Here is an 18,934-nt window from a genome sequence, read left to right on the forward strand (position 1 = left end):
AACCAAACCCTTATAAGTTCGGTTGAAAATCTTTAAAAATTGACTACCATTAAACCATGTGTGGTTGTTGATTTTTGCACTATTGGTGGTTTTCTGTTGATCTGCTATGATTATGGGTATTGGTTATTTTAGCACAACACCACGAGCCCCTTATAGCTCGGCTCATTTATAAATGAACCAAACCCTTATAAAGTCGGTTGAAAATCTTTAAAAGCGACTACTATTAAACCGCGTGTGGTTTGTTGGTTTGATTTCTGCACTATTGGTGTTTTTCTGTTGATATGTTATTATTGTGGGTATTGGTCATTTTAGCACAACACCACAAGCTCCTTATAGCTCGACTCATTTATAAATGAACCAAACCCTTATAAAGTCTATTGAAAATCTTAAAAAGCGACTACCATTAAACTGCTTGTGGTTTGTTGGTTCGATTTCTGCACTGTTGTTGTTTTTCTATTGATATGCTATTATTGTGAATATCGGTGATTTTAGCATAACACCACGAGCTCCTTGTAGCTCGGCTCACTATAAGGGATATCATAACATGCTCTCAGTGTGGATGATATTTTCTTTTCACCAAATACCAGCAGAAGTAGTTAAACCAACTCAATTCTTGGACTCCCTTTTTTCTTCATTAAATTTTACTTTTGTGGTTTGAAAAACATGAAAAGGAATTCTCAGCTGCACATATCCTTTGTTTTGAAAGGTATCACCAATTATTTAATAGCCCTACTTCCTCTTTCCCTATTAAAAAAAAAACATATTTTTGCACACAAAATTCAACTCATGAACCCAGAAAGCAAAGTAAAAGAAGTTAAAAAGTAACCCCCCACACCCCCTCCTCCTCTCTCTTTCTTTTTTATTCACTTTGGATGATTTCAAAACACAACTTTTCTCTTTCTCCTTTTGAAACAAGGGAAAAAAAAGAAAGAGATAAAAAGGAAAGCAAAAGGGATTGAAGCAAATTCCAGGAAATTCCAACGGCATTTACTCATGATTACAAACACCATACAAAGACCAAATCTCTCCAATCCAATGACCAAATCTTAATTTAACCACAAGAAGGAAGCATTACAAAGGAAGCAAAGTTAACTTCAACATTGATAACTTAACCATGACTTAATTATTAAAAAGTAAAACCAGGCAGTTAGAAGTCACTTTAGAGTAGTTCACTCTCTATTGATTGATTTCCCATCCCAATGGAAACTACCCATCTATATGTTTTTTTTGTGGGGCCATCTATAATAATACATCTTGCTTTTACATTAATTCTATATACTATATATTAAAAGAAACTTATTACAGAAACTATACTCTTATATCTGTGTCTCTGAAGCCTTCCTTCACATTCTTCTGTTGTCCTCTCTCTCTTTCAGTCTTCTCTCCTGCACACCATTCTTTTCAAGTAATTTTGAGTGGAGAATTAGCATGAATGGCTAGAGAAGACAACTTGTGTTGTTACTTCCACCCAAAAGAGGTGGTTGTGGGTGTATGTGCACTATGTTTGACTGAGAGGCTGCTGGTTTTGGCTGCAAAGCAAGGTCACACCACTACTTCTTCAACAAGAGGAACTAATAAAGCTAGAAATGTGAACAACAACAACAGGCAATCCACCATCCACCTTCCAAAGATCTTTGCTTTTGGTTCTTTCCTTAATCGATTCGAGTTCCGGCATTGGAAATCTGATGTTTCTGATCATGATGCCTCCACCAGTCCAGAAGGTACTGCTTCTCTCCTTCAATTACTTGTTTTTGTTTCCCTTTTTTTTGGGGGGTTAAAATTTGATTACTTGATAACCCATGATGTGAAAAAAGTTCTCTGTTTGCTCTATATTCATCTCACATTAACTACAATAATCTACAATGGTTTTATACAAAGATTCATACTGGTTTTGGCTCATGAAATCTCAAAGTTCTTTCTCCACACACACAAATGATTTGAAGAGTAAAGCAGAAGCAAGTTTTGCAATCCAAGCACTTGCTTCAGATTAGCAATTCAATGATGATGTTGGTAGTTGACATTATTAATTATTACTAATTAATCTATGTCTTTGTAGTCACTGCATATGCATCAGCAATCAGTATCTGTAGGGAGAAAAAAACAAGACTCTACATGGCTAGCTAGCTTGATTTTGTGCTTTGTTGCTTGAAAATCATTGTCCCATATAATGCCAAAATTATGGTCAAAGAATAATTGCACATGCCAAAATGGAAATGTTTAATTTTTAATTTGTGGGGTTTTCTTGATTTCCCTCCATGATCTCATTTTCTTTTTCTACTGTCTAAGCCTCTAATTAAGGAGTGATTCTCAAGACGGAATTTTTTTTCAAGGATAAAAATGATTAATTTAGCAAGTCATTCATACGAATTCATTCAACAAGAGTATCAAAGATGGACCCCTTTAGGCATCAATTTAGTGTCATTTCTTGCTAATCATGTCTCAGGCTTGTAATTCATTGTCTAATACTATCCATCTGACTATATTACACAAGTCTATGTCTATACCCCCCATGTTTGGTCCTTGTAAGAAGCCTCATGTGTTTGGACTTAACTTCAAATTTAGCATTTTTTGCATTGGATCCCATAACCCACTAAGAAAAATTTGAACTTTTTGCAGACTCCTTTATATCAATAAAGTTTGAAGACAATGGGAATCCATCATGGGAGAAGGGCACAGTTTCAAAGGTCTCACTTGATCACTGCAGCATCTCATGGAACCACCACAGTTTGACCAAGGAAACTAGTAATAATAATACTAAGAACACCAAGACATCTGCTGCTGCTGCTGCTAATGCAGTGATAGAGCATGCCAAACCTCTTAGGTGGCGAAAGCGGATTGGTCGATTGTTCCAGCTCATCAGATGGAAGAGTAGATCCAACGGTGCGAATGCGTGCCACGCGGGCAGTAAGGTTGAAGGGGTCAAGATGAGGAAGAACTGGATAAGAACTCTGACAAAGAGAAAGACATAAGAAAAAATAAAAGAGAGGGAGATATTTGTTTGTAACTTTGTATAGAAGAAAGTGACACCCAACCCCCAAGCTTTTCCAGTTTTCCTCCACCACCCCATAAAGTGTTTATTATTATTATTATTATTCTTATTCTTATTATTGATATATATGTTAAGACTTGAGAGTCAAAATTGCTTTTTCTCTGTATTGCTTTTTTTTTTCCGTTGATTTTTCTGCATTATTATTCCTTATAAAACAGTACAGGTTGTAAAGATTGACTTGCTGGTTTGCTTTAATAGTGAAGGATACCGAAACAGAAACTTTTTTCCATGTTAGGTGCAATATATGGCTTATATATATATATATTATCCCAGAAAATTTTCAGTGCAATACCTTTGGATTTTTGCAGGCCAATTCAGCCTTATCGTGATTCAATACGCTCCTCCTTTTCAAATGGAGGAAGATGTGTTGGAATCTACTACCATATCTATATATATATATATTACATTTAAGGCCATAACTCACTTTTCAAAGTTGTTCGTGGGGAAACAGTGAAAGAGTGACAAGTATATATGATGGAAGACAGATTCAAATGGAGTTTAGGCATTGAAAAAGTGACAAGACATATCAATCTTTCACCCAACTCCACCGTCAACAACACAACACCATTATTACATATGATGAAAGAAATTGTGGTTCCATTTTAATTCAAAGGAGTAGATGACATGAAATTTTGAATATTGACCCCTTCCCTGCTTCATGGTCTTTGGGTCCAACTTGAGCAATAATGATAAAAGTGATTTTCCCAAAGCTTATTGCCAACTTTAGGAGGCAAATAAATCTTTAGAGAGAGAGAGAAAGCGAGCTTCCTCCTGTCCAGATTTTCCCAAAATATGATTCATCAACTTTGGTATGCTTTTTTTTTTTTTTTTTTTTTTCCTCCAGACTTTATCTACTACTCTTTTCCCCTACTTTTCTTTTCCAATGTTTCTTCCACTCTCTCTAAAGAAAGAACCGTCCATATGACAATTAGATCAACCTACCTAGCTACCTCATAAAAAAAAAATAGATTCTATTTATGATCATTATCAATATGATGATGTCATGAGAAGGCTTATTCTACTTTTTGTAATTTAGATGTTTAGTTTAAATTATTATTGCGAGTTGCTTGTGTCAAGTGTGAACCAGCAGTCTTCCTTTTAAGTTTTATTATTTTCAGTGGACTAAATTGAATAATCAGAATACAGAAATATGGTATGTATTACTAGGCCCAATTTGATGGGCCAAGTATGTTCAAGCTCACAAGTGATTAATGTGCATGGGCTCATGTTGACCAAAATCTAGTGGGCTATTTTTGTTTATTTTCATAGTGGAGATGTTGGGAAAATCCAATTTGTTGGGCCAAGTATGTTCAATCAAGCTTACAAGTGTTTTCCCTGCATGTAAATAATTTGCTTCTAGAGTGAATGTCGTTTGCATTTTTTCTTTTTAAAGGGAAAATAACACAATTAGACTATTATTGAAATATATATATATATATATACACTTTTTGGATAAATAATTTGAATTCTAGAGTGAAGATCTCATATCGAGATGTGAGGGATCGAGGAATCGAATATCTGGATAACATATATCAATAATTTGAATTCATTTTTTTCCAAATCTTATCAAATTAGAGGTCAAACATTGACGAGTCCAAGAAGTCCTGCCACGGACCAGTTACCATTAGCTAGCCATATATATCATAACTGCTACTTTGTCCTAATGATCCCAATTATTGAGGTGTATGAATCACATTTAAAGAACACGTCATAGGCTCCGCATGCTCTTTAATTTCTAACTATACCCCTCAACAATTGGTCATTTTTTTTTATATATATGTATTATTACATTGCGCACAGTGCTTGGTTTGACTAAAATTGGTTTAGTTGGCAGTGCCAGCTTTGATGACAAATTTCGGACTTTTTTTTCTTCATTTTCTTGTCGTTTATGTTTATGGGAAGGCTTTTTTTTTTTTTTCCTTTGAAAAATAGTACCCAACATTTCATTCAATGATAGCAAATGGTCAACCTAATACCACAAAAAAGCAACTTAAGAATTTACAAACACATGACCACTCAAAAAAATTACAAAAACCATATGAAACCAAACTACACCGTACCTGACGTACCGTGAAACAATCAAGAGAATTTATAAGCGTAAATCTTCAAAAACAATCTTGGAGTCCACTAAGGAAGATTGGTTGTAAACCAAAAGTTTATTAACTTCAATAATAATCCAAATAACAACCAACCAGCAGTATAAATAGTCACTAGAAAACCCTAATTAAGTAAAAAGACCAATAAGGATATTAACTAAAACAAAACAAATTAAAACGAAAAGTTGACCAAAAATAATAAAACTTTGACCACACGCCAGACTGCCTTAAACAGGTAATTTGACCTTGAAAACGACCTCAACCGGGCAAGCCCAAGTTAACATGCTGTGGAGGACGAAAATCAGTTTTCGAAAACATATTATAATAGAAAATCTGCCAACTGAGTCAAAAGTTACGACTAGTTCTTTACTACAACTTTTTTGAAGTTTCTCTTCTCAATTCCTTCTTGATTCTCATCAATTCCTTCTTCAAACGTGATCTACACTCGTTTTACATCAGTACCTGATATATCCAAGTAAATTAAACAAAAAAAAAATGATTTTGAATCAAGAATCTTGGCTTTCCCTTCATTGAGAATATCAAGGTTTGGGTGTATGAAAATTGTAAGCAAATTTGGCAGAACTGTTTCATACCATTATTCAAGCAAATCTGGCTTATAATATATGAGAAGAAAAAGATAAAAGTAATTTAAACCAAGAAACTTAACTTACATGCATAGTGTATCTATTTCCACTACTCGTAACACCACGGTTCCTTTGAATTTGCATATGAAGTCTACCTATTGATATTTAGTATTCACCACAAGGAAAAAAATGTCGAAAAATCTGAACAATACCATACGCATAAGCTATTCACGGTTTAGTGCTCATGTCATGTGGTAGTCTCTTGGGCCTAGTGGGATTGTTGGGGTTTAGTGCTAATCGTCCATGTTTCCACTTTCCAGGGCTGTCACGACCAGCAATGGTGGTGGTGGAGCAATGTTCCTTCCTTAACGACGACATCAAATTGACCTTCACTATATTGTTTGACGGAGGCTTCCACTACTCAGCTATTGGGGGGTTTTCTCTCTCGATCTTATTCTCCACCTTTGGCATGGTGGACAGCTGATGTGGCATGGATATTATGGACAAAAGATTCTATGGATACTTATCATTTCCCTACGTATAATTACATTTTGTTTCTCTACATATTCTAACCATAATTGTGGCCATTAAAATAGGTGAGAGAGCGTTCATCACAAATGATATACTGTGATATGTTGTAGTCAATCTTTAACAAGTGCTCTTATGGTACCCGTAAAGTTACAATGTTAATTACTTCCTTGAATAATTCGTCCATCAGGCCAAAATAAACAATTTCTTAGAAAGATGCAATTTTTTTGCTGTAAACTTATTAATGGAAATAATGGTTCCCCACATAACACATTCCTTCTATGTGGGTCACTAAAGTCTTATGGCATGCCACTCTAAGGGGAATGGGGGGATCGGAATAAGCTCCGCTTGAAATTTGATCGAAAATAAATTTATTAGCAGCTTCTGTATAATGTCCGCCATCCCAAACTACTCGAACTTTAGGGTGTTCACACGAACCAATAAATATTTCCGTGCCATTAACTGTTATTGTTCGTCCGCATGTAAGACCGGCACCAAAGTTATACCTGCCTCCGTAGCCACAACATGCTACCAGTGGGTGCTCAAATCCTACGTTCCAAATTTTAAAAAAAAAATTATACTTTGTATTAATTAGTAATCAGCAAATGTTCAGTAATGATATGGATTCAGCAGTTGATATCTCAATTATCTCAGCTGTTGAGTTGTACGCACATGATTTCATGTTCATCATGTGGGACATATGCAGCTAGCCCACGAATACACTTGGATCTTGTGCGTCCAACTTATCAGCTGGGATAACTAGGGTCTCAATTACTGTGATCATTATCATTTAAATGTATCAGAAAAGAAATGTAAAATAAGTAACATTTGTATATGCTTACCATATTTTTTTGGTTCGCTATGGAGAGCGTACTTGACAGAGTAGGCATCAACATAAGTGATTGCAGCATCTTGAAAATCCTTCCTGAGTTGTAATATGGATTCCTTCAACTTATCATTAAAATACTGAACCAATCCATTGTAAGGCTTTGCGCAACCAACGTTGTCTACTTCGGCCGAGAAAAACTTCTCCAAATAAGGAGGCAGACAACCTGTTGGTCCTACGTTATGAATCCAGAATGATCGACCTCCTAAGTTGTATGTATTCTACAAATATTAAATTAAATCGTAATAACTATCAGGATTAATTCACACCACCTTAATCACTAATTACTGATTAATTACCTTAACATTTGTAATAAACTCATTGATAGCATCAGGAATAGATTCATTAATTTGTTGTATCGACATGTTAGTCACAGCCAATGGTCCTCCAATATCATTATGTCCTATGTCAAACGTATACAAAGCTTTCGAAAAATATTCTTCCTTGGGCATCATACTTGCGAATACTCCACCTACATGCAGAGACTACTCAGTAATTCCGTACCAATGCGATCGATCGAATAAATCATTACAAAAAATGTTACTGTAATGCTATATATATATATATATATATATGTACCTTTTTGCCTGATGATTTGTGATCTGAGTTTGAATTGTTCAAATTGGCGGTACTGTATGGTAAGATAGAAGGGAACCGGAGAAGTTGGGAAATCTCTGATTGTGGCTCCGGCGACAGCAAAGTTTGCACCATGGGAGAAGTTGGTACCCAAAGAATCAAGATATGGATTCAAATAAGGTAACCCAAAACTTTGCGCTGTTCATCACAAAGCAATAATCAAACCCATTACTACTCAGTTGGTACTATGTAAATTTAAAAGGTGGAAAAAAGCACAAGAAAAAGAAAAAGTGAGCATATATATAATTTATATACCAATGAAATCGATGATGAAACGGCCGTCGCAGTACCTCCCCGAAGGCATCTGAAAAAATGTATCTCCATAGGGTGGAGTAGGGGGAGGGAAAACGCCAGTGGCGGCTGAGGCACCGGTGTCAGAATTCGAATCGCCGAAGTTGAAGATGGCCGGGAAGTCACAACTTTCTTCAATATTGTCGGCTGGGAAGGGACAACTTTCTAAAGAGGAGATTGGATGCCAAATGCAAATTAAGGTAAGGAAGAGTATAAAGAGGTAGGTGTTGAGGTAAGGGAGCTCCATCAATATCCAGTGGCGGAGTTAAGATTGTTAGAAAGAGTAATTTATATATAGAATATTTACAGGTGAAACAGCACTAATCTTACGCATATCAACAAATTTTGAGATGAATACATACGATTTCATATTAATCATGTAGGACATATGTGGCTTACGAATTCGCATGGATCATATGCATCAATCTCACCATTTGGGATAATTTGGATAAAATTAATATTTTTGAGGAACAAGTAACGAAAATGCCCTTCTATTTACAAAAAAGGGCCAACCACGTCCCTCTTTTTTTTTTTTCGTGTCAAAGAAACTCCTCTACTATGAACAATGGCCACGTTAGCCTTTCAAGTACCTTGAAACATTTAGTACCATCCACCCTTTCGTTTATTGGCAACTTGGATATGTCTAATCACGAAGAGAGCAGTAATAATTATTTGTTTTTGTTTTTATTTATTTCAGCTGTTAAGACTATAATGAATCAATTTTGCTGGTGCAGCAAACATATCTTCTGGACAACCCAATAAGTCTAAACTCGAGCATGCATGTTAGTTGGGTCGAGATTAGTGCAAACGATTTGAAAATAGTTGTGTCTGCTTAGAATCGATCTTCTTCATTGTAGGAGCAGATTTCTACAATTGTTGAAAGGTCAACTTTTCTTCCTGTGGGGTCCGTTTACAGCTTTGGATCCTGCAAGTTTCACAACAAGGCAAATCGTGAAAGCTCCTTAACCGGCTTGGGGGTGCCAGTCGTGGAGGCTCCGACGATCAAGTTAGTACCTGTCGGAGATAGAAGACCGGCTATATTTAAGTGTTTTGTCTGAATGGAGGTATTGTCGAGTTGGTAGAAAGTGTTTTTTGTAGTGTCTCGTTTGTTTAGAAAAATGCTCCATCCCCCGCATATGAAAAGAGGGGGGTATTTATAGAGAACAAGAATCGACCTCGGGAATTGTGTGTACATTCCAGTTATACCATTAGACCAACTTGTATGAAAGAGGTGTATAAAAAGTCTACTATCCCGGTTGTGTCAGGGTAAGCGATAAAGTAACAATGTGTCATGATCAAGACAGGTGTCGATGAAAGTGTGGAAGAATTGTAGGCGGTATTTAATGAATAGATACGTATATGAAAGAAAGTCATACCTAAGGATGTGAGCCAGTCACACCTACAAATATCGGCTGTAGATTAGACTGATAAGAACTGCTTTATGAGTGAGGTAGTCCGAGTAATGGCGCTCATATGTGGCGTCGCCATTACTATGTTTTGGCGACTGTACCGGGTCGCCAACAACTGCGGATGTCTTGACACCTAGTTCCATCATTCTTAGGAAGGATCATAATAAAGCGTCCAATCTATAAAGCCATAAAGATCCTGTAGATAAGTGTCAGAGAATATGGCAGTTTTGGTGTCAGAATACTGTTTATATTACTTAGCAATGATGTAAAGATTGTATATGGACCCAAAGATAGGCTTTTAGGTTTGGGCCTAACTGTGATAGTTAACCTGTGGATCTAGACAATCCAGCTCGTCTTGTCGTTATGTAACCAGGTGGGGCCATATCATTTTTGGCACCTACATTCATTATACAGCTGAGATTGTTTTTTCCTCCTTTGCCTTTAATATTTCTGTTCAAGTTAAATAACGAAACGTGCTTTAACTTGCAAAATCACTTGGGAAAACTTTTGGGACAAGCTATTCAAGTATAGAAGCACAAGTTATACTGTGATCCTTAGAAACGTGAGAGTGATGGTTCCATAGATGGAATTGATTTCCAAACATAACGTAAGTGCAATAAAGTTAAGTAAACAATGTTAAAAGATGACTGTAATCAAGAAAATAGAGATGGGATTTCTTATAAAAACTGGGAATGGCAAAACCCTTATTCAAATACAATATAAAATAATACGTTGTATATAAGATAAACATGAATCTAAGATTCACATTTCAATGTCTATAGTCCTGTGGCATGCCATTTTCAAGGGAATCGGCGGGTCTGAGAAGTTTCCAGTTGAAATTTGATCAAAAACATATTTAGCAGCCACCTCTGTGTAGTGTACACCATCCCAATTTACTCGAGCATTAGGGTGTTCACATGAACCAACAAATATTTGTGTACCATTAATTGTGATCGTTCCTCCACAATCGACGCTGTTGCTATAGTTATACTTGCCCCCGTAGCCACAACAAGCTACAAGTGGAAGCTGAAATCCTGTAGTGCAAAATTCATGTTGTGTTATGTACTCATGAAACAATATTAGTGCGTGTTCCGTTTTAACAAAAACACAATGAAAAAATGCAAAATAAGCAGAAGCATGGATTGCTTACCATATCTTTTCGGTTCCTTAAAGAAAGAGTACTTTGCAGAGTAGATGTCAACATAAGTGAATGCACCATCCGGAAAATCATTCCTCAGTTGAAATACGGCTTCTCTCAGCTTATGGTTAAAATACTGAGACACTTCGTTGTGAGGCTTTGCGCAACCAACATTGTCCCTCTCAGCCGAGAGAAAGTTAGTTAAAATGTAAGGTAAGCAACCTATTGGTCCCGTGTTATGAATCCAAAATGATCGACCTCCTGACATGTATATATTCTGCACAAGTAAAACCTTAACTAATTAAAAGTCCTTAGTTTAATTACATGAAGAGCTTGAACTTCAATTTTAAAGGATGATTAGTTACCTTCACCGTCTTAACGAACTCATCGACGATGCCAGGAACAGAAGCGTTAACTTCTGCTATGGACATGTTCCCCAAAAATCCTTCTGCAAGATCATTTTGGCCGATGTCGAATGTATACAAAGCTTTTGAAAAATACTCTTCTTTGGGCATCAAACTGGCAAAAGTTTTTTCACCTACATACAGAAATTAAGATCATGCCATATAACGAACGATAAATGCACGCAATTGGGAGCACATTATAATTGTTATTCTACATTTTGTATACCTTTTTTTCGAATCATTTGCGATCTACGTTTGAATTGTATGAACTGGTCATACTGTTTAGTTAGATAAAATGGGCTGAATCCATGGCGGACAGGGATAATCGTGGTCGGTAGTCCAATGGTGGAATTTGCTGTGGCAAAATTTGCACCATGCGAGAAGTTGGTCCCCAAAGAATCAAGGTATGCATCCAGATATGGCAGGTCAAAACTTTTTGCTGAGATCATATCACAAGACAATCAAACAATTAATAATAGGATCACAACGTACTAATAAGAAATTATATCTATGAAGTTAATAAGAGCGGAAGAATGTATGATCCATGATAAAAATGAAAGGAGAAAACGAATAAACGTGGTGGATTTCTGTGTATGTTTTCGTAAAATCATGTAGGCGATTCCAAAATTTTGGGATACAAATTTTGATGATACGATGATCACAAATACTGAACTTTGTCAGAATATTGTAAACAACTTAAATATTCTTAGAAATGGATGCAGAAGGCAATTTAATTTGTGGAGTATTTGTGATTCAATTTGATTATTTAACTACAAGAAAATTATTTGACGTGAAAGTGAAATAGAAGTGATCGAATGCTGGGACGAGCCAGACCCAGGCTACGTTTGGTGTCAGGCTAGGCTGGGCTGGGCCAGATACCATCGGGCAATTTCCTAGTCGAAACATTTTTCTGCTTGGGCTCAACTCACGGGCCGAATAAAAGTACCCAACCCTGCAATTTTGCCTATCAAAAACAAAATAAAAAGTTTGTACTTTAAAACTTAATGCTCCGTTTGGAGCTCCGTATAGGATAATATAATTTTACTATCCAATATATAAGTTAAAAGATTTAGGATAACATGTTAGAAAATAAAACACAAACACTACAAATCAATATTGTCTGATTTGGGCTAATGGAAAAAAAAACAATTCCTGAACCATTCTTATTGATTTTTATGCTCAAAAAATACTTTGGTCGTGTGGGAGGGATGAACATTTACTTATATGTTACTCGTTGTGAGATGAACTCTTAATAAATTCATCCAGATGTGCATGGTTTCGTTTCATGTTTAAGAAAATTAACATACCAATAAAATCGATGATGAGTCGTCCATCGGAGAACCTCCCCACCGGCATGTGAAAAAATGTCTCTCCATAAGGCGGAGTAGGTGTGACCAAGGAAGCAGCTAACCCACCGGTGTCCGAATTCGAGTCGCCAAGATTGAAAATAGCAGGGAAATCACAACTTTTCATGGAGAAAGTAGGATTCCAAATGCAAGTTAAAGTAATAAAGACTAAAGCGATGGAAACGTTGATGTAAATAGGGATCTCCATCACGATTATAGATTGGAAGTGAAAATTTTCGGTTTTTGAAGGTACAACGATTTAAAACATGATTAGAAGTTCAAGGTTGTAGACTTTTCACTACAACAGAATATATTTATACTTGCAACTAAAACCGCAGGTATAAACTATGCATGCGGTTGAGGAACCGCGGATTGAATGAGCGTCGAAAAGTCTATACCTACGGTTTTGAAATCGCGGGTATAGAAAACACGAGTGCAGGGGTATGAGAGTTTATATCTGCGGTTTGTTAACCACAGCTATCTTTTACCTGTGGTTTTCAAGCACGATTATAATATAGGAAAACCGCAGGTAAATCAAGAAAACCTTAAGTATACCTAATCATTTGCTTGTGCAAAACCGCGGGTGTAAGTGATAAAACCGCAGGTATTGTCCATTCTTACTGCAGCTATAGTCCCTATCATTTTCTCATACCAATTTGATTTGCTGATTTATTGTCTGCATAACAAACCATATAAACCTGTTGATTATTCCAAAATCAAATACCATAAATTTAATTCTCTAAAAAACAAATATTATAGATATATCAAATTATCATATCGAAAACATCCAAAATATTTCCAACTAAAAAATATTCCATAACATGCCTTAATATCAAACCATATCAAATCCTCCAAAATCCCATTTTTACAATAAAACGTTCCACATCCTTAACATTACCATATCAAATCCTCCTAAACCCCATATTGACAATAACACGTTCCACATCCTTAGGAAGATTGACCTGCATTAATGAAAATAATTTATTAGTTTAAATTAAAAAATGTAATTAATTAGCATTGTATAAGAAAACATCCCTACGGTCATTAAAAATCGCAGGTATATATATGATGTATGACAACCGTAGGCAAATTACCTGTCTACCTGCGATTTGGGGAAACCTACCGTAGGTATAGTTTCGCAGCTAAAGGCTTATAATTTTTTGTAGTGAATTTCCAATGCCGGGTGTGGATTGATTTTATCTGAGCTCTAGCTATCACAACTTATCTTCACGTGTAATGATAAGAAAACTATCTATCTTTTACATCAAAAGACTCGTCTCTAAGTTGGTGAAGTGTCCTTGGAACTTGAAAGAAGAACCTAGTGCAGACTTCATTTTTTTCACTTTGAAAAGAGGGTGTTACCCTACAGTGCCATCACAGAAGATACTATATCCAGCATAAGGATTGGAGGTGAAAGAATTTTCGGTTTCGATGAGATTGGGAAAGCTGAAAGTAAGAAAAGGAAAGAGCTGCAATAGATAGGGAACGTCTTGATTTAGAATCAAAATCAGAGGACGATAGTACGAGCATTAGTTCAGAATCTAATGAAGTACCAAGTGCATCCAGCAATTCATCTTCTTCTAAGCAGAATGTGAATTCCTGAGCTGTAGAAGGATCAATCAGCGCAAACACAAAGTTAAATGAAGCATTACTGACAATTGATCGCTTGGAAAAAGAGAGGGATGAAGCAAAGCAAGAGAGTCAAAAGTTGAAACATGATAATGTTGAGCATGAAAAACAAATACTGTAAATGCATGGTGAGTTGGAAGAATTAAGGAAATCTCTATTGAGGGAAAAGGAATTCAAAAATATGTTGAACTTAGAGATAAATTCTGTGATTAATTCAGACAACCAAGCGTATGAAAACAATGGAGCAGGTGTGGGTGAGAAAGAAGACGTGATTAAAGTTGCTGAAAACATAGATGATTATACTAAAGCATTGGTTATAAGGGGAGACATTTCGCCTACATCAATGGTTAAGGCTATCAAGGGAAAGGAGAGGGCACAAATAGAGGACTCAGATTTTGAATACGCATACTACGATAGAAGAGATCGAACTAAAAAAACAAAAAAGGGTGAGGAGCTTAAGGTCCCCGTAGTGTGCAATGTCAAGGAGTATAAAGCATCCAGTTAGCAAACCAAAATGCTTGCAAAAGAATACAAGAACTTACAGGTTCATTGACCCAAAAGACAAGAAGAAATTGAGGGAAATTGAGGATATTGGGAAAGACATGTCAGTGAATTGTAATTAACAATTACATTATTGCACTTTATTTTACTGTAAACGCCTATCATGATATAGTAATTACACTATGGTTATTGTTTTTTGTAATCACAGCACAATGGTGTGGTTTGGTTCTAATTTCATCCATTGGAGTGAAATGGTAAACCTGGTGAACAATGGAATGGTTTCGAGCAATGTAAGTGGATTAATTACGATATATAGTTCTTAATTTACATTGGATATGATATGATCAGTAATGCACTATGATAATGTCTTATTACATGTTATCAGCTAATTGATGCATATTCTGAATACATGATAAGGACTCACAAAATTGATGAAGGTATAGATGGTAAAGCCTTTGTGGTAACGAGTTCCTGCATGACCTTTCTTGGCAATAACAGGGAAGATCTGATACAAAAGCCTATGTCAGACAAAATCCTCAAGTATGCTTCTGACTGTAGATTTATAATCTTCCCACTCCATTCTACTGGGCATCACAATGCTGCTAATCCCTGGACCACACTTGTGTGTGACAGGGAAGAAGGATGGCTACATTTCAATCTATTCTTCCAAGGAATAAGAATATTGAGGATCCATACCTAAAAGATGCAACTAGATTGGTTATTTCAAACTCTTATGATTTGCTTATTTTTATAGTATTAAATTCTAACTTAATAATCACCTATGTTCTCATGCAGAAGAATTACTACAATATGCTCTTTGGCATACCAAGTCAAATTGAGGGTGATGATGTTAGAACAATGTGGGATGCACCTCAACAGGCAGCAGACTCATAAGTTGTAGTGACTATTTTAGATAAAGAAATTGTTAATCATTTGTTTGATCTTGTAAACATTTTACTATACAGGGTAGACTGTGGCATCATTTGTATGTACATTATTGACTGCATCTTCAACCACACAAACATTGAGAAGAAGCTGACAAAAAAGGACATTTATATGATCGAGGGAGGCCGTTTCATTGCTTTCTGAATGACAAGAATTATTCATGGGATATGACAAGTTACTGTGAAATTCAGATGATGCGTAGGGGTTACCTATGAATCTTTGTTTGTTAGACTATTTTGTTAGATGCTAAGTTAAATCGTCCTTGTCCTTGATGACATCTAGATGTGAGAATGACATCTTTTTTTGTATAATTACTAGATGGCCATGTAAGTTATACTATTAAGTGTTTTAAGTGTATTAATATGTTATGTTATTATTACGTTATGTTATTATCCTACTAATATACTTGGAGTATTAATACGTTATGTTATCATCCTATTAAGTGTTTACCGATACGTATCGATAATTCATAAATACGTATCGATACTTATAAATACGATTTTATAAAATTAATTACGTATCGATAATTTTTAAATACATTTTCGTAATGGGGTCTATGAAAACAGTATATGGGACTCAAGTATATTTTATGTATAATGTAGGAAACATTGTCTAAATGCACTATAACATTGTTTCCATATTTAATTACGTATAAAGAACCCAAAAATACATGTTTTACCTTACACAAATTAAAAAGAACGTTAAATGGAACTCTTCGAAGAGATATAAACTTATATAGTATGTAACAAACATTAACAAACATTGCATTTGACTGAAATAACAAATGGTTGGTCTATAAAAATACATAATAATTGCCTCAAGCAACAATGTAGACAAAATAGATAATAACAATCATAATTAAATTAAAATCAAAGGGCTTGACTATGTTCCTCATCCTATTGTGTCACTGATGCTCCAGCAAATGTACTACAACTCCCATTGCGTTTCTTTTTGTAAGTCTTCTTCTTAATTACACTGCGGGGTCGTCCTTTACCTCTCTTTATAATTGGGTCATTGGAATTGCATGAGCCCCTAATTAAAACTGGAGTTGCATTAGGTGCCATAGTTATCGATGATGCATCAATCCACTGCATGACATTAAAATAATAGACTTTATCATCAGTTGCCAAGTCTGCCAACTTAGTAAATGATTTGCACATGTCATCATATCGGCGTTGTTCGGGTGACAATGTCCACCCATCACAACTAATTTTGACACGCGAATGACTTCTTCGAACATCCTTCCTCCACCAATTAAATATGTATTGTGTTGGCAAGTCATATCGGTCATTAGTAATAAGAACAGTAATAGCATGTCTGCATAAAATACCACGAAATTCAAACCTCAAGCAAGAGCAACTGACTTCTAGACCTTCGTACGAGACGTTGAACAAAACTTTCTTCTTATCACCTTCACTATATACAATATCCTCATACACAATGTATTGCTTTGAAGAGTCAGTTTGGAATTCAATGAACTTTCCCGCTGTGTAAATATTTCGAATTTGCTTCTCCATATCGTAAAATGTAGCACAAGGAATTTGCTTATTGAATGATTCAAAGTCCGCCTGACATTCCTTCTCTACCTTTTTCCTTAGAGCATTTTCATATTGCTCAACAAATTGCTTAAGAGTGGTCTTCGAGTTGACATACCCATCAAGAAAAGGATTCATACTCTCACTTCATTGCGTTGTAGACATCCCAGCCCAAAAGTATTTTTTGACAAAAATTGGTACCCACATCGCCCTATCCAAATACAACGAAGACAACCAAGCATTTCCTTCAAGATGATATATTTCAATCAATGTCCTCCAAACACCTGAGGCAAACAATGTCAATGATTTTCATCAGGTAGATTCATGTGTAATGTGAATGACATTATAAACATGCACTGCAACATTGTTTATTTAATTAATTAAGTATCACAAATTGATAAATGCAATTCCATAGGGGGGTATACCAAGACAGTATATGGAACTTATGTATAAATTTATGCCTAATGCAGGAAACATTGGCTAAATGCATTAAAACATTGTATCCCTAGTTAGTTACGTATTAAGAAACCGCAAATACAGGTTCCACTTCACAGATTTTTAAGAACCGAAATGGAACTTTATAAATTCAAAGAATGTATGTCTATGTAATAATTACCTTCAAAATCATCAATGCTCTGTGAATCGTAAATAGCTTTGTGTATTAAACGAGATATATTCTCATACTCAGCTTGAGATTCGAATTTCTCTGGCAACTTCTTCATTATATGCCATAGACATAGTCTATGTCTGGTAGTAGGAAATACCAATTGTATTGCATTCTTCATGGCCCTGTCTTGGTCTGTGATAATACCTTGAGGAGCAACGCCACCCATACAAGCAAGCCAAGTTCGAAACAACCACACAAAAGTATTCGTATCTTCATTGGAAATAAGTCCACATCCTAATAGTATAAAATGACCATGGTGATTAACTCCGACAAAGGGAGCAAAGGGCATGTCATATTTGTTTGTGAGATAAGTAGTATCAAAAGTGACTACATCTCCAAACTCTTGGTATGCTGTCCTACTACAAGGATATGCCCAAAAGACGTTTCTCAGTCGACCATCCTGGTCCCAATCAATGAGTGAAAAAAATCCCTGATTGTTGGCCTGCATTTTCAAGAAATACCTCTGAACCACATTTGCATCGCCCTCCCCAAGACGCATACGCCTCAAATTGGCAATATGATTACACGCATCCCTTTCCAAAAAATTTAAATTATCATGTCCACTAGCACCTATAACAAGAGCATTATGACTCTTGTTAGGTCGAATCCCTGCAATGTCATTGATTTCTAGTTGCCGCTTCACATGTGGATTAATTTCTCTATTGCAACTAAAGAAACGGGAATGACTAGGGCTCAAACTGTGATTGTGCTCGTCATGAAATAGTGTAATCTCCCATTTCCCATTTGTAGTTAAACAAGCTATTATCCTTGCCTTGCAATTGTTCTTTGAATTAGACCGGTGATTGACAAGATTTTTTGCTTGGCTCATATATTTATCTGAGCGCCCGCATGTAAATACCAAATATCTGTAGATCCCATTTGTGTCCCTCGTTAGTGATCTCCTCTTGACGGAGAACCCATTAACTTGACCATAGGCCTTGTAATACTCAAACACGTCATCCACACTTTCAAACAACATCCCTTATGTCTGCACGTTAGATGCAACACTCTCTTCATATTTATCTTTAGTTCCGTTACTATTAACCCCATTATTCAAATCCACCAGATTTACATCATCCATTATTGTCCCTGCAAAAATAATACAAGGACGTCGTCATACACAATTGAAACGTAATTAGACATATGGACAATGCTTTAACATACACAAACTATGTATTTGATATCTGAAAAGTTTCTGTAAATATGTACAAGAAACTCCTTGTAAAAAGTAGCGTATACGTAATAAGCGTTAATAGATACGTAATAATAACTAATAAGAATGTAAATAGC

The 18,934-nt window shown here is 35.8% G+C and overlaps 2 protein-coding genes and 1 pseudogene across 2 annotated transcripts; 1 reads left to right on the forward strand and 2 right to left on the reverse strand.

Moving 5' to 3' along the window:
* The first annotated feature begins 1,298 nt into the window (after positions 1 to 1,298).
* Positions 1,299 to 3,226, forward strand: LOC120008991. Its single transcript, XM_038859409.1, has 2 exons — positions 1,299 to 1,721; positions 2,617 to 3,226. Exons 1-2 carry the CDS (start codon positions 1,433 to 1,435, stop codon positions 2,967 to 2,969), a joined length of 642 nt encoding a protein of 213 aa, XP_038715337.1. The 5' UTR covers positions 1,299 to 1,432; the 3' UTR covers positions 2,970 to 3,226.
* Positions 3,227 to 6,498: 3,272 nt separating this feature from the next.
* On the reverse strand, positions 6,499 to 12,575 carry LOC120008666. The gene is made up of 11 exons (XM_038859056.1): positions 12,329 to 12,575; positions 11,248 to 11,460; positions 10,983 to 11,155; positions 10,579 to 10,894; positions 10,246 to 10,516; positions 9,581 to 9,626; positions 8,035 to 8,311; positions 7,723 to 7,917; positions 7,443 to 7,615; positions 7,100 to 7,364; positions 6,499 to 6,806 (listed from the first exon to the last, which is right to left on the reverse strand). The coding sequence occupies exons 1-11, from the start codon at positions 12,573 to 12,575 to the stop codon at positions 6,499 to 6,501; spliced, it is 2,484 nt and encodes an 827-aa protein (XP_038714984.1).
* A 3,763-nt stretch (positions 12,576 to 16,338) lies between these two features.
* Positions 16,339 to 18,623, reverse strand: LOC120008667 (annotated as a pseudogene).
* Positions 18,624 to 18,934: the final 311 nt, after the last annotated feature.

Source organism: Tripterygium wilfordii, chromosome 11, assembly GCF_013401445.1.
Source record: "Tripterygium wilfordii isolate XIE 37 chromosome 11, ASM1340144v1, whole genome shotgun sequence".
NCBI classification, from domain to species: domain Eukaryota; kingdom Viridiplantae; phylum Streptophyta; class Magnoliopsida; order Celastrales; family Celastraceae; genus Tripterygium; species Tripterygium wilfordii.